This window comes from Choristoneura fumiferana, chromosome 7 (assembly GCF_025370935.1).
Source record: "Choristoneura fumiferana chromosome 7, NRCan_CFum_1, whole genome shotgun sequence".
Classification (NCBI taxonomy): Eukaryota; Metazoa; Arthropoda; class Insecta; order Lepidoptera; family Tortricidae; genus Choristoneura; species Choristoneura fumiferana.
Genome location: NC_133478.1, coordinates 1,330,860 through 1,358,579, shown reverse-complemented (window position 1 = coordinate 1,358,579; position 27,720 = coordinate 1,330,860). Strand labels below are relative to the sequence as shown.

General features: G+C 38.4%; 2 protein-coding genes across 2 annotated transcripts in view; both read right to left on the bottom strand.

Annotated features, from left to right (window-relative positions):
- LOC141429478 (SLIT-ROBO Rho GTPase-activating protein 3-like) overlaps nt 1–12,740 on the bottom strand; it is a 74,955-nt gene extending 62,215 nt beyond the window's left edge. The window contains 1 exon segment of the mRNA XM_074089788.1: nt 12,290–12,740. Coding sequence (XP_073945889.1) covers nt 12,290–12,410 — 121 coding nt within the window. The 5' untranslated portion in view covers nt 12,411–12,740.
- Nucleotides 12,741–14,497: 1,757 nt separating this feature from the next.
- LOC141429356 (ribosome biogenesis protein BOP1 homolog) lies at nt 14,498–26,803 on the bottom strand. Its single transcript, XM_074089644.1, has 16 exons — nt 26,599–26,803; nt 26,409–26,522; nt 25,772–25,849; nt 24,724–25,048; nt 24,323–24,485; nt 23,125–23,266; nt 22,221–22,403; nt 20,722–20,868; nt 19,599–19,766; nt 17,548–17,722; nt 16,754–16,972; nt 16,248–16,351; nt 15,765–15,938; nt 15,289–15,434; nt 14,869–15,018; nt 14,498–14,668 (listed from the first exon to the last, which is right to left on the bottom strand). Exons 1-16 carry the CDS (start codon nt 26,686–26,688, stop codon nt 14,515–14,517), a joined length of 2,532 nt encoding a protein of 843 aa, XP_073945745.1. The 5' UTR covers nt 26,689–26,803; the 3' UTR covers nt 14,498–14,514.
- Nucleotides 26,804–27,720: the final 917 nt, after the last annotated feature.

Genomic DNA, 27,720 nt, shown 5'->3' with positions numbered 1-27,720 from the left:
ATGCATCATTCATCGATGAAAGGAACGTGTGACATTGATTGAATAATCTAAGCAATGCACTCCACTCCTGTGGCCAGTGTCAAAGGCCCTTAAATGACAACAGAATTGATAATAATGGGAAAAGAAATATCGTTACACGAGCTAAAAGCGTTAAAAAAAAAGCTAAATTTAAATAGAAAAAGGTTAAAAAATATTATACAATTAATGTCTAAAGGTAAAAATTTCAAGTATAAAGATCTAGAAAAATTAGAATAGTTTTATTAATGTATCTCTTCTGTCATGTCTTTGTTTTAATTTGACTTTTAACCTTCGACTGCGAACTCGTATGTTTTTTTTTTCGATTTGGCCGAAAAGGTTAATCGCCGGATAGTTTCTATGGATGAACGACTGGGGAAAAATAAATTAATAACATTGGCCCAAGCCTTAAGGCCACCATTGAGGGAATAATAATAATAAGTTTAATGTCATTGTTATATTATAAATTTGTCACAGAAAATATCTTGCGACGATTTCGTTATTGGCGAAATTCACAATTATTTAATGTAAACAACCGTCCACTGAACAGTTATAATAACCTTTTTTTTTGTTGCTCCATTATTGCACAAAAAAGTTCATAGACGCGTGTTTCAAGCGGATGGCACTCGCGCTCGCACTGGTCCCAAACGGCCCGAAATACCGTGTCCGTGAGCAGTGTCTATGTGTGCGTTGCTCGAGCGCACTTGTATGGAGATTGACTTCTGAACTATCTATGTTTTGTGCCCATACCAGTTTAATACATCAGTGGCCCATACCTACATCTATCTGTAAAGTTAACGGACATCAAGAAAAGCATGCAAGCATGAGAATATGACGCTCGGTTAAAATTAGCATGTTATAGAAACAAGTTTAGAGTTAAAATAAACTGTAAATAAAGTGCACGAGTTGCAGCTAGTTTCGAGTCGAGTTATAGGATAAATAAGGGTGTAGGCGTTGGAATTGTCGATTCCCCGGTCGCGGTTGGCGGCACTAAACTCGGCTCGGCATCGTGCTTATTTTCTCATGACCAGTCATTCTGTAACTTATGTAATTCTTGCTATTAAATAACTGGTATTGGTGAGTTATAAGCACCTTTAGAATGAAACTGACTCAATACAAAATAGCCTTTAAAAAAAACAGTTTTAAAATTTTGAATATTCCGAAGTGCGTCAATTTCCTTCTAAAGCAGCGTTCAAAGTAATAAGCACCTAGTTCTTTTTTCAGTAAAATCTTGTCTTTTTGGAGAAATTTAAGTGAGATTTTAAAGTAGGTAAGCCAAAAAATTTCTAACCCAAGTCTCTTTGCAATTCGAACACTATAGCCTGGATACACCACGCGATCTGTATAGAAACTTTTCAAATCTTATTGCGCGTGCGTGAAGTAAACACCAAGAAAAAACAATTGAAGCTAGAAAACACGCGTTTTCCAAGAGGTATTATATCATACCAAACTTCGACGAAACCGTTAAAACAGTTTCCGAGATCCCCGAAATGAATAAATACATAAATATTTCTACAAAAATTACTCGTTTCAATATTATAAGTATTTATAACAGAAACAACACGATTATTACGCGCGCAAAAAGTTTTCTTTGACATATTTTTTGAGCAACGGTTACATCGCTCAAACTGCCAGCTTCATTGATGTAAAAAAAGTTCAATTGTTATTTTTTCGTGGTTACAACTTATAACAAGCTTGTGATGAGGCAACTATTTAAGCCTTAGTAAAACACCCTTAATTTCATAACAAAGATTGCTCCAGACAGTTGCTAAGAAAAAATATTATTCATGTCTTGCAAATTGCTTTTTTGACTGGCTTCTATGAAATTATTTTGAAGTACTTACTGCTAGGGGCTGTAGCTACTGCGCATAAAGCCAATCTCAATTAGGATAACTCAAAAGCTAATTCAGTTAAAAACTTGGCACTTGGCTGGCATAACGTTAACGAATCCTGAAGCAAGGAGAGTACTGCCTACGAAATTTGACGTTCGTATCATACCGTCCCTACCACCCTCGTATTAAATTAGCATCAGCGCCAGATAGGTACTCGGAATTTGGCCGTACTTTCAAAATGTACAATGTATGTACATGTATAACTTTCAGCCTCCCCAAATGCAACTCAGCTTGCCAGACTAAAAAAAAGCTGATCTAAAGACTGGATGGTACAAATCCATACTAATATTGCAAATGCGAAAGTGTGTGTTTGTATGTTTGTCCGTCTTTCACGTCGAAACGGAGCGACGGCTCAACGTGATTTTTGGCATAGAGATAGTTTATGGGCCAGAAAATTACATAGGCTACTTTTTATCCCGGGAAATGCACAGTTCCTGAGGGAACAGCGCGCGATTACCCAATTCCACGCGGGCAAAAGCTAGTATCGTGACAAAAAGTATCTATGTAGGTATGTGTTATTTCAGAGTGAATCTCTAATCAGAGCTAATCCGTTCAGCCGTTTTAGAGTGAAAGAGAATCACACTGAAAAACACACATACCTACTTTCGCATAAAATTATAATGGTACGATTACACGTGAGAGTAGCGTAAGCTACACGAGCACAAACGCATCCCTCCCGCTCTACCCCCTTAAGTGTGAGAGAGCCGGTCTCAAATGTTAGGGGACGCGCCCACGCTGGCGCGGAAGCAGCCAATGCCGCCAATGACCAGTCGCGTGATGCATTAACATCATTTATTCATTACGGCGGAGGAAACAGAAACGGAAATAATACTTTATAAGACAACGGGAGCGAGCGCTGCTGCTAATTGGGGTGTCAACGAAAGTTACAAAAATTGTGGCTTGCCGTCGTAACAGCTCGATTCCTTAACGGACTGCAATTTTTAGAGTTCCGTGCCTTAAAAGGAAAAAATGGAACCCTTATAGGATCGCTTTGTTGTCCGTTTGTAGAGACCCTTTTTTCAGGAACGCGTGGAAGTATCAAGCTGTAAGTATCCCTTATATACAATTTGATAAGCAGTATCTAAAATGGGCCACACTACGTACATCGCTTAGGAGAGCTCTGCTAGCAGGTTTCCTCACGATGTTTTCCGTCACCGTAAAGATCGTGGTAAATTTAAAATGTACTTAATGCCGCACATGAATTTCGAAAAACTCAGAGGTGCGAGCCGGGGTTTGCGCGAGTCTAAACCGAATGATAAAACACTAAATTCACAAGTTTTTAAAAAATATTATTATACAGGCTTTTATGCTGACTATACTTGCATTATCTTTACAGTCCAACCTACTTTTGTATAATCAATCTGATTACAAGTCAATCCGACCGCTGCATTGTGAGGAAATCAAAATTAAGTACAACCTAGGAGTACAACCTAGCAACATTTAAAGTAAACAATACGAGGTGAACTACAATAAAATTTTGCAAATAAAAACACAATCTTATGTCGTAACTCGGACATGTTACAGTCTGTAATTAAGAGATTAATTAAACTCTCGCATGCTTGTAATTGTGCGTTATGGTATTATGCAATGATTCCATTTTAATAAACAAATAGGTTAAGTGAGAGTGATCGTAACTGAATGTGAAATTTGCGGCCGTTTGTGTAAGACTATAACACCCATTCAGTGCCGTTGACGCCCATCGGCGTCTTGGTGGACCCTAATGTAATGCCGATGACGCCGATGAGCGTCTAATTTAGCTTTCCCTGGATGCCGGTGACGCCGATGGGCGTCTGTTCTGCAGAAGCGTCGGCATCGCGGCAAAGTACGTAATCTGGCGCTCGGCAATGAATGGGTTTACAAACACATAGGTCTAGGTCTTTTTTCTGATCATACGGGGAATATGAACATGCTAATATTATAAATATGCGTACGTGAGTATGTTAGTTGATTTGTTACGCTTTCAAAACTTAATTGTATACCTTGGTGTTACTTTGTTTACATACCTAATAACCATTTTCTTTGTTTCTTTCACGCTTAAAATACTCAACCGATCGTGTGCGATGCCACATACAGACAGGCATAGGTGTCAAACTTATATAAGTCTCATTTTTGCGTGTCGGCGGTTAAAAACTAAATGACGACATAATGAGGGATTTCACAAAAGCGAAATATCGGTAGATGGCGTTAGTATCGTATAGTCCGTTTGACGTTTGCTCGTGATTGGTTAAAATACTAAATGAACCAATCGCAAGCAAACGTCAGACGTCAAATGGAACTCACTTTACTAACGCCATCTAGCGATATTTCGCCTTTGTGAAAACCCTCATTTCGACAAATGATAACCTTTACATACCACGCTGTTGCAACTGTGTACCTGGCCGTATGTGTAACGGCTGGCGTGTGAATGGGGTGCTAAATCGGGCACGAATATTTAAAAACAACCACCAGGTGTTCACGCTGTAATTTCCTACACTATAAACTCAGATAGGGCAATTAGCAAGCCTGCAGAACTGGTACGGACAGCGCAGAGTATTTACCTTATGTAAATAGTGATTTGGTTGCACCAGGAAATTCCGCGGGTGTCACTCAACTTATTTTTTTTAAACACCAGGTTATTTCGATGCGGTTATTTTCACGGGGAACAATGTTATCAGATTTTTTTGCAATTTTGAGATTATAAAAATGTAAAACAAAAAATAGTCTTAAGACCAAGATAATCGGGCACCAACAGCCACTAACAAAAAGGTTAAGTATAAAATAAAGTTTTTTTAACAATCCTTTTTTTTATTAAATGATTTTGTTTCGTGTTTGAACCGTTAAATAATATCGATTAGGTAATCAACAACAAAGTCTATACAACGTAGATATAATGTATATTTTAATTCGACCAAAAAGAAGATTTGAATCCCACTAATATTACAAATGCGCAAGTTTGTAAGTCTGTGTGTTTGTTACTTTTCACGTCAAAACCGATTTAGATGAAATTCGGTATACAATACAGTGTAGATAGTTTATGATTCCCGGGGAAGGACATAGGATAGTTTTTAACCCGGAAAATTGCAATTCCCGCGGGATAGCGATAAACCAATTCTACGCAGACGGAGTCGCGGGCAACAGCTAGTATTTAATATTTGTTGATTTCAGATATTTGTTGACCTTAATGCCATCTGAGTGCACAGCACACGCACACTAGAAATCTAGAACGCAGTATTCCGAGTAAACCAATTCATAATTTATTTGTCGGGCGTGGTTGGCGCCTGCATTCTGTAGCTCAGTGCAGCACACGCGGACAATAGACGGTAGATACCTAAATAGGCAGTCGGAATTACACGAGGTAATTTGTATTGAAATTTATGTATTTATCCGTCTGTCAGTTGCTAAATAACATTCACAGATATTCATCATTATCATATCAGCCGAAAGACGTCCACTGTTGGACATAGGCCTCCCCTATAGATCTCCTGCTGCTTCGGTTGGCAGCGGCCTGCATCACCGTGAACCCGCGGCTTTAACCTGGTCATCCGTCCATCTCGTTGATGGACGTCTTACGCTGCGCTTGCCGATCCGCGGTCTCCATTCTCCATTCGAGAACTTTTCGGCCTAAACGGCCATCTGTTCTCCATGCTATAAGGCCTACCCATTTCCACTTCAACGAGCTGTCCGTGACCCTCGTTCTTGAGATATTAAGCACTGAATCGTAAGAGACAGACGGTTCTGAACAAAGAAAAAATAACATGGTTATGAAAAGAAGAACTGTAACTACTAGGTATAATATTAAATATATTGACTCAGATAACTCACGTCTTAAATCGAGTTTAGCCCGACATGTTTCGGGCTAATCCGTAGCCCTTCCTCTTCGGAGCAACGCGAATCGGCGGAACCTTAACACAATTGTACGAACGTTGCTTTTGCATTGAAGTAATGGAAGTATATATGAGTCGTTGGCGTCGCAAAGGTTAATAATACATAATAATCAAACTCATATATAATAATAATAGTAATTTTGTAATCGTTAATTAAAACCTTCCAAGCAAATATTATCAATCATCATCTCAGGAGGTATTAAAAGTAGTATTTCCGTCGGTCAAAACCATGGCAAAACATACCTACGACAGTAATGTAATTAACGACGATATCAAGTGTTTTTTTTTTCGCAAATAAAACACTAAGTGTGTTTGAGTGTTGCGGGTGTCCATAGGCGGCGGTGATTGCTTCCCATCAGGTGATCCATGGCTCCATTTCCCCCACGTAAGGTGATTTTCCACCGGCGAGGCGAGACGAGAATTGAAATTTGTATGGCGCGAGAATGCATACAAATTTCAATTCTCGTCTTGCCTCGTCTCGTCTCGCCTCGCCGTTGAAAATCACCATTATACATATAACAAAAAGTTAAGGTGAACAGGTTTTTTTTTATATTAACGCACCTACGGCATACAAACAAGGTCGTAAATAGGAAGGCGACAAAAATATCTAGGCACCTTAAGGCCACTAACTATAAGGTCGATATAATTATTTTTGACGCTATAGCTGTGTAGGCATTTATGCCCTCGACTGTACATACAATAGGTACAAGAACCGTGCGCAAAAGGGTATCTTTCATTCGTTTCAACACCTCACTGCTTTCAATCTGTCTACGAAACGAAATTAGAGGTATTCGCCGGAATCGAACACCGGTACTGTAAACATTGCCAGCTGCTGTATATCAGCAGCATGTAGAACGGAAAACACGTTTAGGTACGCGTTTTGTAATGGATTTAGTTTTGTTGTAATATTAGTTGTGAAATTTAATTTATTGCGGTTAAGAAGTGTTTATTAATATGTTCTGTGCCCTTAGTGTAAGTTTTCGATTACAAAATACGTCTCGATCGCGTTCGCGTTAAAATCTCAATTTGTATGGAAACACAAACAACGCCTCTAGCGGAACGTTTGCGATGTTCGTGTTTCCATACAAATTCAGATTTTAACGCAAACGCGATCGAGACGTATTTTTAACCGAAAACTTACACTAAGGGCACTGATCTGAGTTTTGTTATGTTATGGTGTAAACTATTTAATGGATAACTTAGGAATTTGTCAAGAAAAGAAGGAAAGAGAGAGAGAAAACTGTGACCATTACGGAAATACTGTGTGGGTCAAAGTATGAACCTTTTTAGGGTTCTGTAACCAAAGGGTCCAAACAGAATCTTATTGCTGACACTCACAATGTCCGACCATCCGTCAGTCTGTCACACAGGATTTACAGCAATTGGTTAAAGCTTACAGTCTTCAAATTTTCACCGCCATTTTTAAAGCCACACCAATTGTAATTTTTTTTAAATGATTTTAAGAATGGACCCATACAGCTAAAATGCGGCGCAAAAAAATTCGCTCTTCCATCAAGTGGGGTATTGGGTATTGTGTTTAGACTTCATTTATTGGTTGATAACGAAACAGCTTTCTCAGACGCGCTAGTGTCAGTTTAAATAACCTGATAAAAGAGATGGACATTGATATATTTAACTGTAATGTCTCATCTGTGAGGCGAAGTTAGTGATGAGATGTTTTGATTAGCATGTGGGCATGTCATTCGATCACTTTATCTTATATTCGTTTTGTTCTATTTTATAAGTAGTGCAATGCCTACCCGATTCCAAAATTGGAGTGAGAATATCATTTGAAGAGTTATGTTTTTGAGTAGGGTGTGATATAGCACGCGTCATCTCGTTTAAGTTAAGCTTAAACTTGTATTTTGAGACTATCTGTGAGATCCTGTAATTGGCTATGTGTCACTATTTTCATATTCATATTGTTTTATAAGCTGTTGGTTCTCCTCTAAATAAATAAATAAATAAATAAATAAATAAATAAACTGTATATTTGCAATAAACATTTTAGAAACAAAGGACTGAGCAGCCATTACGTTAGATTTTTTTGCAAAATTTTATAGTAGGTAAAGAATTTTTTACCTTCACATTCACTTACAAACTAGAAATTTTGTGAGAATGTTTATTATTTATTATGTATACTTTAAAAAATAAAGCAGATATTTATAATTTTTTATGAAGTCTTAAATTGATCCCTTGATAAATTTTGCTTAATAAAAGCAGTGGTCTTGAACCTACCGATTTTTCGGTATTTCTACCGATATGGACTCTGTAGAGAATAAATGGAAATTATCCCGATTTTCTACCGATTTTACTTCTAAGTTGGTAACCCTTTTAATTTGTGTTTTTTTGTGTTGCTTGGGACTACTACGAAATTCGGAAATCGAAGTTCGCATCTTAACATCCCTCTCACTCTCGTATTAAATAAAATTAGCATTATTAGGCAATAAACATGTGTGCTGCCAATGCATTTAGAGTATGTTTTTCAGTTGCTGTGTGATTGTAAATGATGAATCTTTTCACTGTTCGCATGCATATATGCAGTAGTTTTAGTTCTTAAGTTAAATATGATGTAAAATGAGTTTTTTGAATAAATTATTATTATTATTTTGTTATTTTTAAAGAATAATCTCGACTTAAAGTCGGTTTTTTTTTTTCATGATACGGGCACATGCCAAGTATCATGTAACCATTGTGTTTTAAGTTATTTGTGTGATGTTTGTGTCAGTGTGGTGTATGTTGTATCGGTTTGTTATTTGTGTTTGTCTGTCTTGATCGTTATAAACTGGTAATGAAGTTGGATTTAAGAATCGGCGTACTATAGAGCATGTGTCTAGGACTATTGACTTTTGTAGGGGTATATATGTGTTGTCGTGAAGGTCTAACATTTTAAGTGCTGTTTTAAGGGTTTTTGGGATGATACCTGTCGAGGAAATAATGATGGGGATGATCTTGACGACTTCCTGGTGCCACATCTGTTTAATTTCGTCTGCTAACGGTATGTATTTTTGTATTTTTTCAGTGTGTTTCTGTTTCAAGTTGTGTGTGTTAGGAACTGCAATGTCTATGAGGTAAGTAGTTTTAGTAGGCTTATGAATAAGTGTAATGTCGGGTCTATTGCTGAGAATAGTGCGGTCTGTTATTATGTCTCGGTCCCAGTAAAGTTTGGTTGTGTTATTTTCGAGTACGTTCTTAGGCTTATATTGGTAGTAGGGTGTGTAGGTTTCCAGGAGTTTGTGTTTCAATGCAAGCTGTTGGTGTATGTGTTTCGCGACGTTATTGTGGCGGTGGGTGTATTCTTTTTGTGCGAGAAAACTACATCCTCCCGTGATGTGGTCTATTGTTTCGGTGATTTGGTGACATAATCTGCATTTATCGGTTTCTATTGGCTGTTTTAGGATATATTTTGAATAATTCCGGGTTTTTATTACTTGGTCTTGTATTGCAATAAGGAAGCCTTCTGTTTCGCCAAAAATATTTCCCTTTGTGAGCCATGTGCAGGATGCTTTTTGATCAATGTAGTCTTGTGCTAACTGATGTGGATATTTTCCATGTAGTGCTTTGCTTTTCCAGTTCTCGATTTTTTGTTCTGTAGTGCAAATTTTACGTTTTGGGTCGAACTGTTTAGTGTTAAGCTGTAGGGGCGTTCCGGATTTAGGTAGTTCTGTAATGGCTTTGTGTAGTGGGCTGTCACTGGCTTTCGTGAGGAAGTATGATCGCAAGTTGTCTATTTGTGTGTAGTGCAAATTTTTAATATCTATGAAGCCGCGACCTCCGAGGTCTCTGTTGAGTGTGAATCTCTGTACTGCTGAGTGGATATGGTGAGTATTGTGTCTGTAGCATGCTGTACGTGTTGTTGTGTTAAGGGCTTCCAATTCAGTGTCTGACCATTTAACAATTCCAAAAGAATATGTTAGTACTGGGATGGCATATGTGTTGACTGCTTTTGTTTTATTTCTAGCTGATAGTTGGCTCTTTAGTATTTTGTTTAGTCTCTGCTTGTATTTAGTTTTCAGTGTATGTTTTATTTCTGTGTGGTTTATGGATGTACTTTGAAGATATCCTAGGTATTTGTAGGTTTCTTTTGCTTCCATTTTATCAATAGCCCCTCCTTGTAGTTCTAGATTGTATGGTTCCGTCACTTTGTGTTGTCCCTTAATGATACTATTAATTTTACATTTATCAGTTCCAAATGTCATTTTGATATCTTTGCTAAAAATCTCAGTTTCTCTAATCAACTGTTCTATATTTTTTCTGTTAGGTGCATAGAGTTTTATGTCATCCATGTAAAGAAGGTGGGTCAGTTTTATGTTGTTTTGTCTGTCGATTGTGTATCCATGGTCTGTTTTATTTAGAATTCTGGAGAGGGGATTTAGTGCTAAGCAAACCACAGTGGGCTGAGTGAGTCACCTTGAATATTCCACGGGCTATCTTTATTGGAGTTGTACTTAGTGTCGTTTTTTCTGTGTGTATGTGTAATTTAGTAGACCACTTTTTCATGGTACCTTGTAAGAAATCTATAGTATTGGATCAATTTTGTATATTTTGAGAACTTATTTATTATATTATTATTATTATTATATATGTGTAAGAAAATGATCAAAAATTTTAATAAATAAACCATAATGCCTTAAAGGTACAAAGCATGAGGAAAACAATTTATTTATATTAATTAAAAATGGTAACTACAAAAAATTATACAACAGGATAAATTAATGGTATTTTGCAGTTTAATACAATCCATCATAAAATTATGCAGTTATGTCAAAAGTATGTTTCAAATGGCTGTATCTATGTATAATACCTATTCAGTGTTAGCAGGGCCTTGCTTTTAAGCAATGATGACGTTAGAACTTGAATTATATTTATATCTAGACATCGGATTATATGCACTATCAAAATGCGAAAATATGCAAAATCATAAAAACAGTTATTATTAGAATTTACGTTTATTTTCACATTTTATTTGATATTTTTTTGATGAAGGTATTTGCTTTTCACAAACCTTGCAGAAAATCAGTGTGCCATCAGTCGTAAATTGGCCTGGGTCATTTTTTATCCAAGATTCTATTAAAGTCAGCATATTTTTTTTCATGGGCTGCATTATTTCACCAAAAATAAGATTTTCGTGGATAAATAAACAAATACAGCGAGCGAGACAGAACTGTATAAAAAAAAAACTCTGTAAAAATGGCTAAATACAACACGCCTAACGCGTATAACAACTGAAATAAGAACTGTCAATGAAAAACTATCAAAATATGCAATAACGCTATAAAAATAGAATTATATGCATTTGCATAATATGCAAACATGCAAATGCATATAATCCAATGACTATTCATATCCTATTGCTTACCTTAGAAAGTCTCTATATACCTGTGTTTTATGTACTGCTTACTATGTGTTAGTGTTCAATAAATGAAATGAAATGAAAGAATCATTGTTTTGTATTGTATGATGTTCAAAATTACAAAAACCTAGAATTCATATTGTTTTTCATTTTCTACATAGATGTCTTCATTAAATTGCCCCCTCTTTAGATGTAAAATATAGCTGAAAAATTGCTGTACTGGCCAGAAACAATAAAAAAAAACTATTAAGGCTTTTAATAAAAAACCTAAGCTAGAGCTAGTCGTCAGCTAAAACACATTTGATTAATTAATTGTTATTATTGACTTCATGTGACTTCATCAATATTCGTAATATAATTTTTTTATTGATGAGTTTCATAAAAACTGAAGTACTTATTTCATTTTATAAAACAAAAAAAAACAGGTTTAAAATTATGCAAAAACTTCAACAACAGAAGATTGACATAAATTCTCATTTGTCTTCATTATTGAAATCTGTGCAGGACAACCATCCCATTGTTAGCAATATGAGCATATTTTTCCATAATCTTACACAAACATACAGGAGCTCAAACTGAGGTTACTCAAACAATGCCACAGATAAGACTTTAAAGAATATGATTTGTTGACTCCGGCATTATGCTGTTAAGATTTAAGCCCCACAATGAAGTAACAAAGAGGAGCCAAGATAAAGCAGTCAAATCGAATAAGAAAACTGTCTGTACATTTTATCTTATGTATTTGCCATTAAAATCTGTAAAGGTTTGTAGGTTTCAAAAGGGTTTGGAAGAGGTCTTCGGGTAAATCTTGCATCTTCAAGGATCTGGGATAGGAAAGGACTGAAACAGAAAGAATGATGTGATAAAGATTTTATCAAATAATTGAGGGATTCTTGATTCTGTGATTCTGTGATGTTATTGATTTTTGCTTTGTGTATTTTGTACAATTATTCATTTAAAAGTGTAGTGTTCAAACCATGACAAATATTTATGTTATTTTTAACATGTAACTATTTTTAAATGAAATTAATACGCCGTTAACGTCAAAATACCAAGATCCCAATTTACAAAGCAACATTGCATTCGAATTATGAATCAAATTCCAAGGCAAAAGTAACCAGCCAGTCCTATTGTATTTCTAGTGAAAGGTTGGAATCGGAACTCACTGTTAAATGCAGCCAGCTTTCTCGTGGAGCCGAGCCGTTTCATAGGAGTCCGGGGCTCCGCGTCCCGATCATCCAGTTCGAACACGGGCACCTCGCCCGTTGGCGTCGTAGCTTCCGACATCGCACTAACCAACAACCATCACCGACGAAACACTAGCCTCACAAACTCTCAAAAAAATAAATACACTGTTCGTAGTCCACATGTAAAATATCCGTTCACGGTTACGAATGTTAAAGATATGCGTATGCGATACGTCCGCCGCGGCTCGGACGAAAATATAAATAACGCCGGAACGCCGCGTAATTTACTATCGAGATTCACGCGCCCGCCGGCGTAAGTAAACCAAACAAAACAAATTAATACGAAGCGAAAGTGCACGAAGCTAACACCGACCGACCGAACGACAATACAAAATATGAAGCACGAATGCACCCCCTCGCCTTTCAGTTTGAACTGACCAATCACGATCTTCGTTTCTGCCGCCGTTAATACAGAATAACCAATCACGGCGACGTGTCAAATGTCAGATTGGCATTTCTTGACGGACAGAGCTTTATTAGGCTTGATACATACTTGAAGGATCATTATTTATAAACCAAAAATTGATTCGGACTCAATTTCATATTGTTACTATTCAGTCGTTGTTGCAGATATTTTTTATTTTTCTTTTGTTTGGATTAAATAAATACAATTTTTTTGTTTATTCGTAGTACTTTTCAGTGATAATTTTGATTATGAAATTGCAATAACAATGTACATGTGTCCGAGGCTTTACTTTAAATAATATTGATGGTGTTGCCAAACTATTAGCCGCTAGTTGTTTAGTAGATTTTTAGTCTGTTGAAAGTATTTCTCGTCTACCTTCTTGAAGTCACGGTTTAGAGGATTTTGCAACTATTTATATTTTGATTATAGATAGGGTTCCCCCTTCGCACTCCAGTTATAAAATCTTAAATAATAATGATTATTAACTAAGTACTTAAAAATGCTGTGATGCTATTTTGTGTAGATATAAATTAGTAGATGAGCTAGGCCAGCGTTTCTTAACCTCGGATCGCGACCCAAATTCGGGTTGCGGGCGTTATTGAGATGGGTCGCGGGAATTCTGTTCAAAGCATGCGGTAAAAAATATTTGTTCTTTTTTAATATTTTACTCCGGCGTCAGTTTTAGCGGTGTTTTAGGGTTGCGGGCTACCAATATATTAACAGCCTTATTCATAAAAAATCCTTAATTGAGGTTTGATCGGTCTGTTACTTAGCAGACTGATTAAGCTTGTTAGACGGTTGTCAAGAAGTATGATTCATAAACGCTTGCTAGCAGTCTGCTAGTTGTTGAGCTGCTGATAGACGGATTAGACGCGTTATAAATGTCTTCTTTCTTTCTTTCTTTCTTTCTTTATGTTGGCCACCTTGACAAATCAAAGACAAAAAATGGCCTAATCGATAATTAAAAAAAAAATTGACAGCAGTGGCAGCAAATTACAGGAAAAAAATAAAAAGCGAGATGTTTGTTTTCCCGCCATTTCGGATCCGCATGTTTATGTTGTGCAAAAAGCCATAATTATGTTAATCATCCTTATTTTTTTTTTCATATTTATTGTTAATTTATTGTTGCTAATTTAGAGGATTTTTAAATACAAATTCCTGAAAATAAATTTTCCTGTTTTTTTTTTAATCTGCGTTGCCCTGCCTTCACTATAAATATCTTCGGTACCTATGGTTTTTTGCTCTAGTCAAAGTCAGCTGTTCAAACTTGTGGCGGCCATTTTGTGACTTAGCAGAGAGATAAAGGAGGGTCTACGGTCCTCTAACTTTAGCAGAGCCTTGATCGACTGATTAGCGCTAACAGACGTTTATGAATCATGTTTTTTAGCATCGGGCCTTCAAGGAGCCTTCAAGGAGGCTCTAACTTTTTTATGAATAAGGCTGTTACACTTTGGGTCGCCAGCCAAAAAGGATAAGAACCGCCACTAACCGCTGAGACTCTCGACTATGAAACAAAAAGTTCTGTTCTGAGGTTGAACTTTGAATCCCAGTAGGAGTTCGAGCTCGTGTAATTCACATAAATGCAGTCCAGTTTGTATTGCGGTTTAAGTATTATCATAACTCGCGCCAAAACCATACCATTCGTGACGAAAACAAATATAATCTCTTATCATAGTTTTCATTAACAAACAGGGAGAGGCTAAACACAAAGAAACACCACATTGTCTAACAAGTATATTTAAGTATAAAGTCTCAGAGTGGCGTCGGCGCCGGCGGCGAGCAACCACGGCTGTGTGGGGTGGAAGCGAATGTCTAGAACGCAGAGGTCTTCTCGCTTTTCGGGACCGCGTAGCTGTTTCAGTGGCACCAATAGAGGGTTTTGAAGTAAATCGCTGAAAAGAAAATAATTCAGTAAAAAGTTAACCTTAAATTTTCATGAATTTCAGAAATTTTAGAATTAGAATAGAATAACAAGTATGTCAAAAAATAGTGTCAATTGTTTTCTTAGCACTCCTTTTAATAGTTTTCACTGTATGTAACTGCCGCTTGAAACACTGTCTGTATGTTTTCCGGTTTCTGTTGTAGAACTTACTTGTAGACCATTCCATGTGACACGACGATATTTTGATCGTCGCCGGCACTAGCGAACAGCGGGTAGCGGCGGTGGAAGGCCACTGATCGCACCGCGCCACCGTGCAGTCGTAGAGTTTGATACGGCTTCGAAGATAACTCCAGATCGAACCTGAGGATTCGATAAAACAAGTTTAGATTGAGGACTCTACATACGCGTAGGTACTTCATATTCATATGCTCGCTGTATCCATCTCAATCTTGAGAAATACACACTTCAAGTATGATTATGATTTCCCTGAAAAATGGGGAAAATTAGGGCCTCATTAGTTCTATTCATAAGCCGAATAAAATTACAAGAGGCCATTCATATTAGCACAGTAGATTGACACCGCATCAGCAAAAGTTATGTGTAATTCTGTGTAATGTTAAATATACAGACCACATGCACTTGCGGTCGTAGGAGGCGACGAGCAGGTTGTCCCCGGCGGGGTGGACGGCCATCGCGCTGACCCACTGCGCGCCCGTCAGCAGCTTCTTCACCAGCTCCTGCTTTACCAGGTCATAGATGCGGACCACGCGCTGCGTCTGGAGGTATACGAATGCCATGAGGATCATAGAACTCATAGAACATAGATGGAATAACTTACACCATAGAAACTAGATATGCAACGCTTTTACGTACCTGCACATTTTCGTGCCTTGTCAATTTACAGCCTAGTATGTAACGCCATACAAGATTGACGATAGAGATCGTAATAAAAAAGTAGCACGCTACTTATGACGTTGACTACACTAGATAAAGCGTTACAAACTATTCATTGATTTGATATGAACCTTCGTAAAGTTACGCTTGAACCAATCGAACCAATTTCTATATCTGTTCAGATTGTCATAAAAATACGATGTTTTACTCACAGCAACGAAAAGTCTCGGCGTTACGGGGTGGAACAGCGCGCACTGCACTAAGCCCTTGGCCTTGGAGAACGGCAGCTGACTGCGGCGGCGCGACAGCTGGTGCACGATGACGGCGCGACTGGCGCCATCTTGCAGCGTCACCGCGATGTAGTCTCCCCGCCCGTGCCACGTGATCTGGTAGAAAATGGTAGAAATTTTAATGATAGGATGTTAACCCTATTTTTAAAATCGCGCCGTTTTGCTAATGGTTTAATAAAATGTGACGTTTTTTGCGTACGAGTTCGGTTCGCAGAATCAGCGTGTGTGAAAATTAAATCTCTTACAAAACCACACTTGCTTGTTTACTGATAATCACAGTACCTCACAATTAAGTATCTTTTATTTAGTAAAGTTAAAACCCAGTAATAAATGGAAGATATCAGTCTTGCATCTAAACTCTATCAGCATATTCAGCATGTAAAGAATATAAATAAGTTCACTGACATGTATGACAGGCTTGAAGTGTGTGACGGCGACACGAACCCCGAGCGCCCACTCGTCAGGCTTGACCTTCTCCCACTGCACCGCTGTCGTCGTACGCTCGTCCACTGCAAGACAAGTACAATAATTACAACAGTCCGAGATACTCTAATAACCTATCATGTAGACCACCTCAGACTCTAACGGATACAAAATTCAAATCTATTGTCAAGAAGATATTAATGTCTAAGGCGTATTATAAAATTAATGATTATATCATGGACAGGGATATTTGGAAATGATTCCAATCCGCATTGGCGATCCCTTACTTCCAATAGCGAATCTACTGTGTTAAATACAATAGATATAATTTAATAATATTGTAAATCTGTTTATGTGCCGGATACCTCTCAGCAGAGGTTTTTCCGAACTGGTGGTAGATTTTTTTTTGACATTCATATGTGCTTGTTATATAAATTAAATAAAGATATTTTGAGTTTGACTTTTACCTATGAGACGGGTATACTCACTGACGACATCATGGCTCGGCGGCGGCTCCTCCAATAACTCGTCAGTGCGGGCGGCCACGCGATGTGTCCCTATGTCTTGTCCGGGGTTCAACAACAGCAGCCTGTTGCCGACGGCGGCCGCCACGAGACTGAGCCCGGCGGCCGGGGTCCACGCCACGCGGCTCACGGGCTGACCCAGCGTGATGGTGCGGAGGCAACGGCCTGTGCTGGTCTCCCATACTGCAAGTACATATATACATGAAAAAACACTTGTTTCGGACATATTTCGGACATTCCAGTATACAGGATGTCTTTGATGATGGGACTTTAAATTCAAGGCTCGATTCTACTCGCACAACTATATAAGCTACTTTTGTTTTGTAAAATTTTCAAATATGTAACTTGAATTTAGATAATTTATTGATCCTCAAAGTTTAATCGTTAAATCAGTGTATCGGAAATGGCGGTGTTATCGCTCTCTCTTGATACGGAGACCTTTTAGTACATTGTGTCTTAAGGGCGGTAAATAAGGAATTACGAACGAGAGTCTATTAGAAGCCCGAAGCCGAAGACTGAGGGCTTTAATGAGTCGATGTTCGTAATTCTAATACCGTCAGTGCGACATACAATGTTTTTCATCACATTTGCGAGTAAAATTTTATATTTGTAAAAGAAAAAATATAATTCTTCCAAATATTGCCAATAATACCTTAGGCTGCGCGCTTGGTAGCTTAGATTTAAAGCCACTCAAGGGGAAAAGGAGTGAAGTGAACATTTTCTTTAGGCAAGACGAGGAAAGAGGTTTCAAAGCATACCTTTAACAGTGCCGTCGTCGCTGCCTGACACAGCATACTGCCCCGTGGGATCGAAGTCAGCGCTACGCACCAAACCGCCGTGACCTTTGAACGCTAGGGCTTCGAAGGTGGGGAACGGCTGCAGCTCCCTCGGAGAAGGCAGCTTCGGGACCAAATCTTCGGGACTGATCGTGAGCTGGAAAGGGAGAGTGTCATTTTAGTGAAAGACTAGCTTGAGTACTTTCATCCATTGAGGAATAAATAAAAAATTTAAACCGGTCAAAAGCTCCGAAATTAAGTTAAAATAGTTACCACAATGATAGTTAAACTGCTAATATAAAACAAAATATGAATAAGAAAATGCAATTTACAGTAATTATAAAGATATAGCAAAATCGCCACTTTAGCGACCGTGAGATTGTGGGTTCAAATCCAGGCTCGCACCTTTTATGTTTTGCGAAATTCATATGCGAAACTGCATTTCATTTAGCACGTGCTTCGGTTCGCTTCCGCATTAGCCTTTGTTGGTAAAAAATCAAATACAAATCATTTATTCAGTAAATAGGCCGCAATGGGCACTTTAACGGCCTGGCCACGAACTCGCGCGATTTTCGATAACGCCATTTTAATTTAAATACGCTCAAAGCCACGCAACGAGCTATGGAGAGAGCTATGCTTGGAGTTTCTTTGCGCGATAGAATCCGGAATACGGAAATTAGTCGAAGAACTAAAGTCACTGACATAGCTGGAAAAATATGCAAATTGAAGTGGCAATGGGCAGGCCACATCGCTCGAAGAACAGATAACCGTTGGGGGAGAAAAGTCCTCGAGTGGCGACCACGAACCGGAAGACGAAGCGTTGGAAGGCCTCCCACCAGGTGGACTGACGACATCGTGAGAGTAGCGGGAAACCGGTGGATGCAAGTGGCAAGTTGTCGTTCATTGTGGCGTTCTAAGGGGGAGGCCTTTGTCCAGCAGTGGACGTCTTCGGGCTGATGATGATGATGAATTTAAATACGTCCCTTCGGCTCGAAAGCGCTGAAGCTATTGCGAAGTACGTGGCATGCTCGCCGCTTCGCTCTCCCTCGCCGCGCCGCCCACCGCCAAGTCGTGGGCAAGCCGTTACACGTCATTTTTTAAACTACCAGCGCTTTCGGAAAGACCATCATTGCCAAGAAGAATGCGCCGCAAGAAACTTGGCTTGGTAGTTTTTTTATGACCACCTGGAAAGTCTTAGAAGTCTGGAAGGTAGTTGTGTAATAATAGATACTGGAATGATTTCCTACGAGTTTGAAACATCATTTACAGGTAAATGACAGTAAATATTTGTTACATTTAGAAATTATACTATTTGTCAAACAATAACAGCAGTGCTTGCACTGTTGTGTTTCGGCGTGGAGAGTAAGACAGCCGGTGAAATGACTGGCACTTGAGGTATCCCATCTTAGGCCTCTAGGTTGGCAACGCATCTGCAATCCCCCTGGTGCTGCAGGTGTCTATGGGCGGTGGTGATCTCTTACCATCAGGAGACCCACTTGCTCGTTTGCCATCCAGTTGAATAAAAAAAAAAAAAAAAAAAAATAAGTTTTAAATCGAAATATTTCTCGCAACAAGATACATATTTCTGCAATGAAAGTATATGAAACGTTTACCTTTCGAATGCGAAAGATAAAGAAACCCTGCGTTCTAGGGTGAATATTCAGCGTTTTTGCAGCGTTCTTTTGTCAATAGTGTCTTCGCAGGTGTTATTAAAAGAGGTAATGCCCAAGTTTTATGAAAATTTAATACAATACCGATCCGGAATTTAGCGTGATTAAAATTCTTAATGACTTGTCTTTCCGTTGTGCGAATAACCGTGGGAAGCTAATAATGACGTTTGACCGCGCAGTCAAAACACTCAAATATTCGCCCTCCCGCCTTTGTCTCAAATAATATCAATAACGCATATGAAGATAAAATTACAAAAAGGCAGCCTTGAATTTCGCACGGATCAGTGCCAAAACCAAAACATCTGAAAGTTTAATGAAGTTTTGTCATATAAGTTTCGGTGATACATTAGTGAGCCAACTCACCCTCATGTGTATGGCTCTGGGCGCCAGGTAGAGGTCCAAGCATCTCAGGAACCGTTCCCGGATGAACCGCTCGTAAGCCCCCACGGAACGCAAGTTGTCGTGTTTGGTCGGAAGGAACGTGTACTTGCGCTTCCAAGGGGTCTCTGCCAGCTTGTTCCACTCTTTCATCTGTGAAGAGAATTGTTTTTTAACCCTCGACGCAAAAGGAGGGGTGTTACAAGTTGTCTGTCTTTGGCACCGTAGCTCTTAAACGGGTAGACCGATTTGAATGCGGTTTCTTTTATTCAAAAGCAGACTTTCTAGCGATGGTTCTTAGACATGTTTTATTCAAATCGGTTCAGCCGTTTTGCAGATATTGAATTTTGAAGTGACAATGTTGGGGGTTTTCCAACTTTTTATTGAATATTTCTTGTAAATAAACATTCTGGGAGGAGGCCCTTCAGCCCTCTCATACTGCAAAGTAGTGGGATATTTTATAGGCTAGGATGACGATGATCAAATATACATTTCCTTGCAACCCGACTTCACCGCGCACGCGTAATCGATTAGATCTTCGATCTTTAAGTTTTCCTTTCCTGTTTAGGTTAGCTTGAAAAGATCCCTTTTAGGGATAAGTTCGTCTTTGTACTCTTTTGTTTTGTTGTTTTCTTTTTGTATTATTTTTGTGTTTTATGTACAATAAAGTATTTACATACATACATACATAGATTTGGCAGTTGAATTAAATTCCGTGATTTTTCTAGACTCCCACGACGGGGATTCTCAAAAAAAATCGTGGATTTCATTAACTCTCAGTGGTCTCTAATTGTAGCGGTTATAATTTCTCATGGTAATATCGGGAAAAAAGTAGCCTATGCGTTATTCCAGATGCCCCGTTATCTAAATACCAAATTTCATCCAAATCCCTTCGAGCTGCAAAAAATCTGGCTCTCAAATGTATGCAGAATCGGTAATTTTGTATGAAGGGTGGGCCTAATTTTGTGCCACTGAGTGTATTATAACAGTTTTTTTTTAAACTGTAACTGTTATCTCCTGGACAATGGGACAGTCAAACAAGAAAAAGTTAATTAACCTAAATGCACACTAGGCTTTGCTCAAAAATATTCCCCACCCATGAACTGACCTCTTTCTTATCCAGCAGGTACTCCGGGGGCGGATTGTAGCTCTCAGCGTGTCCGGGCAGCGCGCGCTTGGGCGCCGGGATGTGCTTGTGGATGCCGCGGGACTGCTCCTCCTCGGCGGCGCCCCACAGGTTGTAGAACTGCTTCACCTGGGGGGAGGGGGGGGGGCGGCTAGTAAGTTTAGCCATATTGGCTGGGTGCGAAGTGAAGCGAAGCTCACAGTGGCCAAAAGTAGAAATAATATAGGCTCTGTCATCTGTCATACTCATATGAATCTTTCATTAACAAAGAAATTAGTTTAGGCTTACTACTTAATTTTAGTAATAGATGTTTGTCCTATGGTGCGAGCTTGAATTATTGAACACTGTCCCTGTTTTGTTCTTAATTCCTACATCCCGGACATGTCCAGCAGATACCTTTTGGAACGGTCTGTGGTTGAAATTTGGTATTGAGTGAATTCACAAAACCGGTCTTCAAAATGATACTCATTTTGATCTGCAAACGATATTTAATTTATTACTAGCGATACAAGAAAAATTATATATCTTCACTATTATTTTAAAAAACCGTAAACGTAGCTTTATCTTTTTGTTTTACAGTAAAAGTACAACTAAACATGAAGTCAACAAGCCCTGACATAACCGAAATAAATCACACCGTTTGAATAAATTATACTTACCTCATTCAACTTTAATGACCTATAATGAATTTGTTCACCCAAACCACGGTATCACAGTAATTTTGTATTATAAAGAAATTAATAAGTGATAGGTTTGATTTTTGTCACAATGTCGCGATGAAATTTTAAAACGTCGAGCCCCAGAGCCAGCAAAGTGCGGACGATAGGTGGCGCTGATGTCGTGCACAGAGCCAATAGCTAAATGAATAAAAAGTCAAAAGGGGCATAAACAAAAATTTTGATCTGCCCCTTTGAGAGGGGTATCGTTTGCGCATTATCAGGCTGTGTTTCCACTAGAGATGTGCGAGGGTGTGTTGCGACCTGCGACGAATGTTTTTTTCATGAACCAATAGAAACGCTCTGCGCAGTTGTTTCCACCAGAGCGATGCTAGGCGAGGATAAGTAAATGAAACGTTTCTAAAACACATTCCTCGTACATCTCTGCTGGAAATGCAGCCTCATTGTTGAAATATTGGTCAATAAAAAGTACAGTCAGCAAAAATTGCCAGCCGTGGTGGCCTAGTGGTCTGTCCTATGGCCTTTTCGACATTCATGTGCGAAATTACAGTTGAAATTTACCACGAGCGGTGAAGGAAAACATCGTTAGGAAACCTGCACAAAACTTCGAAGCAACTTAATGGTGGGTGTAAAGTTCCCAATCCGCACTAGGCCCGAGTGGGAACTACGGCCCAAGCCCTCTCATTCTGAGAGCAGGCATGTGCAAAGCAATGGGACGTATACTATAGGCTGGGATGACGATTAGCAGCGCTAACAGCGCCGGGTTTTACCTGCGCCCGCGCCCCGGTCCTAAGTGTAAGTTACCTTCTTTTTCCTCCTCTCCTTTGCGATCTGCCTGCGGGTCTTGGTCCAGCCCATTTTGAGCGCGTGCACGATGCGGGCCACGTGTTTCTGTTGGTCCCGCGACGGCAGGAACGACCGCTTGTGCTCCGGGAACGCTCGCACCGGCGTCGCCAGCACTTCGCGGGTGAACCACTCCACCCATGGCTGGGGAAACACATCACTTCACTGTTGGGGGTCATTCAACTACTTATTACGTAAGCACCGAAAGGGGGCGGGGGTCTTTTTTGATGACATGGGGGCCGGGGGGGTAAAATGACTAAAATTCTGCTTACTTAAATGACTAACCAATCTAAGAATTTTAACGGCTTTGCTTAACCCTTTATAGGGCAAGAGCCAAAATCGATCGTTCATCAAATCAATTCAAAACCCGACCATGACAATTAACAGAGTCGGATCTGCAACTATTGTGCCAAAGTCAATGTTATAATGTTGACTTTGACATTATAATCCTAAAATGGCCAAATTGTAGATCCGACTCTGTTAATTGTCACGGCAGCCCTATGATTTATTGGATAGATTGTGAAAAGAATTGGCGCGAAAAGTCTTGCTCCATAAGGGGCTAAAAGGTACCCCTGAAGTTTGTAAACATTTTGGAAAAAAAAAGCATAGACCTCTAAAATGTCAACCCCTTAGTCTAGACTAGAGACGAAAATTTGCACCATTTTATTACTCATTTTCGGTCCCATCAGGTGAAATAAAAATTAAAGAGGGTCGTCACACTATGGTAAAACCGGGTGCAAAAAAGTGTAGTCCGCCAAAAATGCTTATATTACAACTTTTAAAAAAACTTAATGAGGTACGGAACCCTTCATGTACGAGTCCTATTCGCACTTGACCGATGTTTTTGGGTGGGTATTAAAGGTACCTGGTATTCGTCGTGTGCCGCGTTGGGCACCTGTCCCTGCCGGATGCGCGCAATGAGCTGCAAGTCTTCCTTGCTGAGGATCACGTCCTGTCCGGTGGCCGGGTCGCGCACCGTGCGCCAGAACTCAGGGTCCTCGCACTTCCTGGGGAGATGGACGACCATCGTTAAAAACATTGCCATGAGGGCTTTTTTTTTGAAGAGTTAGGTAATCGTAGGTTCTTCTTACTTAGAATTCAGAAATTCTCAGAATCACGAGCACGAGATTTTAACTAAGAAAAAAAGTTCCCAATTTTCCTTAAAATTATTATGTGTTTATTTCGTAACGACCCATTTAAACTGTATGAAAAAAGTCACACACTGACAAAAACATTTGGTATACTTTTTTTATTCGTCCAAATCTATAGTGCTAGTGATTCTGAGTAAGGAGAACCCAAGATTACCTAATTCTAGTATTTCTGAAAAAATATTTTTAGCTCCATTTAAAGTAAAAATGCCCACAAACGTCAATATATGAAATGAAAATATACATTTCAGAATTTGGTTGGGTGAGTTTAATAGTAGATTATTGTCGTGGCATGGAAGTAGGCAATTGCTGGCTGAGTATGAATATTAGTACAAAGCCAGCAAGTGCTATTCCAGTCAAGACTAATATAAAGCTTGTCTCAAAAATAATGAAGAATTCTAAATTAAAATTAACTTTTTCTCAAAAATATTAATGACATTTAACTTTTTTTTTACATTTAACTTTATTCAATAAAAAATTTATGCTTTCCTGCCTTTTCTCTCCCACCTTCTGAGATGTAGAATAATGTCAGCTTTTGCGGACATTTTTGAGAAAAGGTTATTTAATCGGATTTATTATTCAACATACTGTTTTTTGTTTCCGTTAATTTTGACCAATAACTCAATTCATCGATAGACACACTACCTGATAATTAAGTTTTTACTTCTCGGAAAAAAAAGTTTTTTTTTATTCATTACACATACCAGTTTACTATCATAAAATATCATTGTTGAAGGTAAAAAAAAAATTCACATCTAGCCCAACCACCTGCTGATTTCCATATTATTAAAACAACTTGTGGAAAGCTACTGAACATAATATGGGCTATTTTTCAAAAAGGAAGAGTGCTAAGTTGCCATGGTATGTAAAGAACATTGCTCACCAGTATAAAATAAACTAAAACATTATACTAACTTGAGGAATTCGTCGATTTGGTCTCTCTGCGGAGGCTTGATGATCTTGCGTCCATCTAGATCGTACCCCACATGTGGGTACTCGTTGTACCACCACATAGGGATGTTGCCCACTGTGTTCCGTCTATCTTCCTCGTCTGAAGTATCTCCGGATTCATACTCGTCTGGGAGTCAAAACATTTTTTGTGATGAGTTTAATTTTACATGTTACTTTACAGAAATGATCGACATTTGTCTACACTGCATTTTATTTCTGTTAACTTTAAGAATACATTCAATAATTCTAATGACCCTCCAAGGTATTAGTGGTCTGACTCTTACTTTTTAAATGATAATCAAGAATTAAGTGTGACATCTTCGATAATAAATAATGTAAAATATTTAGTGTATCTATAAAAATACCTCTTTCAGCTACAGGTTGTGTCTTCACACTAGTCTCTTTAATCTTATCAGCTAATATATCTACACTGTCTTTCGCTCCTTTAACTTGTTTCTGTTTTGTCCGCTTCTCCTTCACTTCTTTTTCTCTTATCTCTTTTGTTTTCTTCTGTTTTTGTTTCTGCTTTGTTAATTTTTCTTCAGAGTCATCGCTAGAGCCTGAATGTGTTTGACCAATGCCAGATTCTTCACCACTGTCTTCTGCTTCTCCCTCTTGTTCACTCTCGCCTACATCATCACCATCATCTTCTTCCTCACTTGATTCATCGGCTTCAGAGTCTGGTAATTCCTAGAAAAAAAAAACTTTAAATTTTATTGCTTGCGAAAGATTACGTGCAGGTTGCCTTAGTTAACTATTATTTATTATTTACTAGCCTGTTGCCCGCGTCTCCATCTGCGGCGTATAATTCGTTTATAGTTATCCCGCAGGGACTATGCAATTTACCGAGATAAAAACTATCCTATGTCAGGCTATGTCCTTCTGTATACTGAATTTCATCTAAAGGTTTAGACATCATGAAGTAACAAACAAACAAAGACTTACAAACTATCACATTTATAATATTAGTGAGATGCTTAACACTAATATTCTCTTAAATAATTTAACATGATACGAAACTGGAAAATACAAGGAGTGACATAAAAATCATCATAATCTGCTTAAAAATAAGGATGATAATGAGCAAAATTAAATGAAGTTAGCATTCCATCTCTTTCTAGAAATAGAAGTTTAGTCATAATTATGACAAAATAGTACATGTTGGTATCTGCATATTTTTTAAGATATCTAATTATTCCTCCACAACTTGGTTTCTCAAACAAGGGATATATTTTGAACAACTAAAAAAAATGCTTGCATATTATAATATTACAGAAAGAACAATATCTAACATAACACTAAGACATGTAACTAACCCTTTTTCTGCAAATAAATGTTATCTTATCTTCTTATTATTATACAATATTGTTGAAAACTGCTTCAAAAATGCAAATAATACCAAATGATGCTTACGGAAGATTCATCTGAAGCATCCTCAGCCTGCTCCTCATCTCCAAATGTAGAGTCAGCACTGTCATCAAACAGTACCTCCTGAAAATGTTAAACAGCTTTTACATTCTCATATCACTGATTCTCACATAATAATGTACTCTCGGAGCCGGCCTTAGCCATCTATGCGCCCCAGGATAAATTCAAAAAATGCAAATTCAAACCATTTATTTTATTCTGTGAAAAGGCTACAAATGGGCACTTTTATATGTCATTTTTTTAAACTACCAGCGCTTCGAGTCATGCCTTTAGCGCTCTTTTACAATATACAACAAAATGTCCATTTGTGTTTGTTAGACATAGAATACTCATACCTACTCACTCCTATGAGATAAATTTGTAAAAGTTAACATGCCAAGACTAGTTCTCCATTAGATTGTTAAAAATAGGTATTCAAATTAGGTAAGTTGAGGGTCCGCCTAAAGCAAAGGGGGTCCCATATATTATAAACTTTAACACTCTAACCTAACCTAACCTATGTAGTCGGGATCCCCTTTGCTTTAGTCCAATCAAGTTGAGCTAGTACAATAGCCAAAGGTCTCTGTCATAAGATATAGATTATTCTTCCCACCGCAATAATCTTATTAAATGCAATACTTACGTCTTGTTCAGCGTCAGAATGCGCGCCTTCTGCCTCTTGCTCAGAGTCAGTAGCATCATCAGCCCCGTTCAGGTCACCCCGGATCAAGTCTTCGCTCTCTCCTGAGTCGCTTCCCTACAAAGATGCACGAGCATAACCAAAAATCAACAAAATAACATGCCGATTTAAAAGCAAACTTAAACAGGCATACCTCATCTTCTGAAGAGTCTTTAGCAACAGTTTTCTTTGGCTCCTCGCTTCCAATCTTTCTTTTTAATAAGCCAGCTTTAAATGGAGGCATTTTTGTATGAAATTATAGCATTATTCTCTAAATTAGATCGTACGAAGGCTCCTAATAGCTACCGTCAAACACGTGTTGTTAGGTACTGCTTGCTTGTTGTCAAATGTCAATGTCAGTCATTTACGCACAGTGTCGCCATACCCTCAACCAAGAAATCTGTATTACAAAGTCTAAAAATCTGTTTAAAATCTGTATGAAATCAGTCAGTAACGAGATTTTGTATAAGTAATTGATTTTGTGTAACCATAGTAATGTCAATGGTAATAGTTTACGTCGCAATAAAATAAAAAAAATACTAATTATCAATATTTGAGTAGTTATAAGACAACTAACCCAAACATAAATCTAATGAGATAATTCTCAACAACTTGTTGTACGGTGATCCGATAGATGGCGCTGTGCGTCAGTTAAATCGCGCAAGCGTTATGCTAACCTGCAAACTATAAGTGGCTCGCCTGTTGTTTAATAAATTGTACTTTGGAAAGCAACCTTTCTAGTGGTTTGATTTACACCCAAACACTACGAGGCCGCCTTAAGAAGAGTACGAGCTTGTACATGGTCCTACGAACCGGAATTACGGCAAGAAGTACCTGTTACGGATCCTGTGTTGCCTAGTATCAAGTGGCGTCGGATTGACGTTGAAGATACTGTCACTGGAGTGACGAAGATTTTTGCCAGCGGACACGTGACGTCACCAGCGAACCATCATCACACCAGCCACAGGAGGAAGTGAAGTATAGTGCAGTGTTCATTAAAGAAGACAAACTGTGAGTACTTTTGATTTATTGTAAGTGCGGGTTTACTGTCAACATCAAGTGACAGCTGTCATCGAAGCGTCTGTCAAAATCAAATAGCGGCTGTCATTGAAATGATTTGTCAAATTCAAGTTACATCTGTCATTGAAGATTTCATCTGTCAAAAGGGGACTTAGAAAAATTTGAGAAAAAAATATTAAGTTGGATTTGGTAAAAAATTACAAGTGCTTAGTAGAACTTAGAATAATTATAAGAAAGTTGCACTGACGGGGAATCC

What these genes read in the sequence shown, in the direction of transcription:
- LOC141429356 (XM_074089644.1), bottom strand. Translation starts at nt 26,688, where the DNA reads ATGCCTCCATTTAAAGCTGGCTTATTAAAAAGAAAGATTGGAAGCGAG. An exon ending in CAAATCGACGAATTCCTCAA is followed by an intron (nt 23,267 to 24,322) that starts GTTAGTATAATG and finishes CCATCTCCCCAG; the next exon opens with GAAGTGCGAGGACCCTGAGT. An exon ending in CGACGACGGCACTGTTAAAG is followed by an intron (nt 16,973 to 17,547) that starts GTATGCTTTGAA and finishes ATGTACTTGCAG; the next exon opens with TATGGGAGACCAGCACAGGC.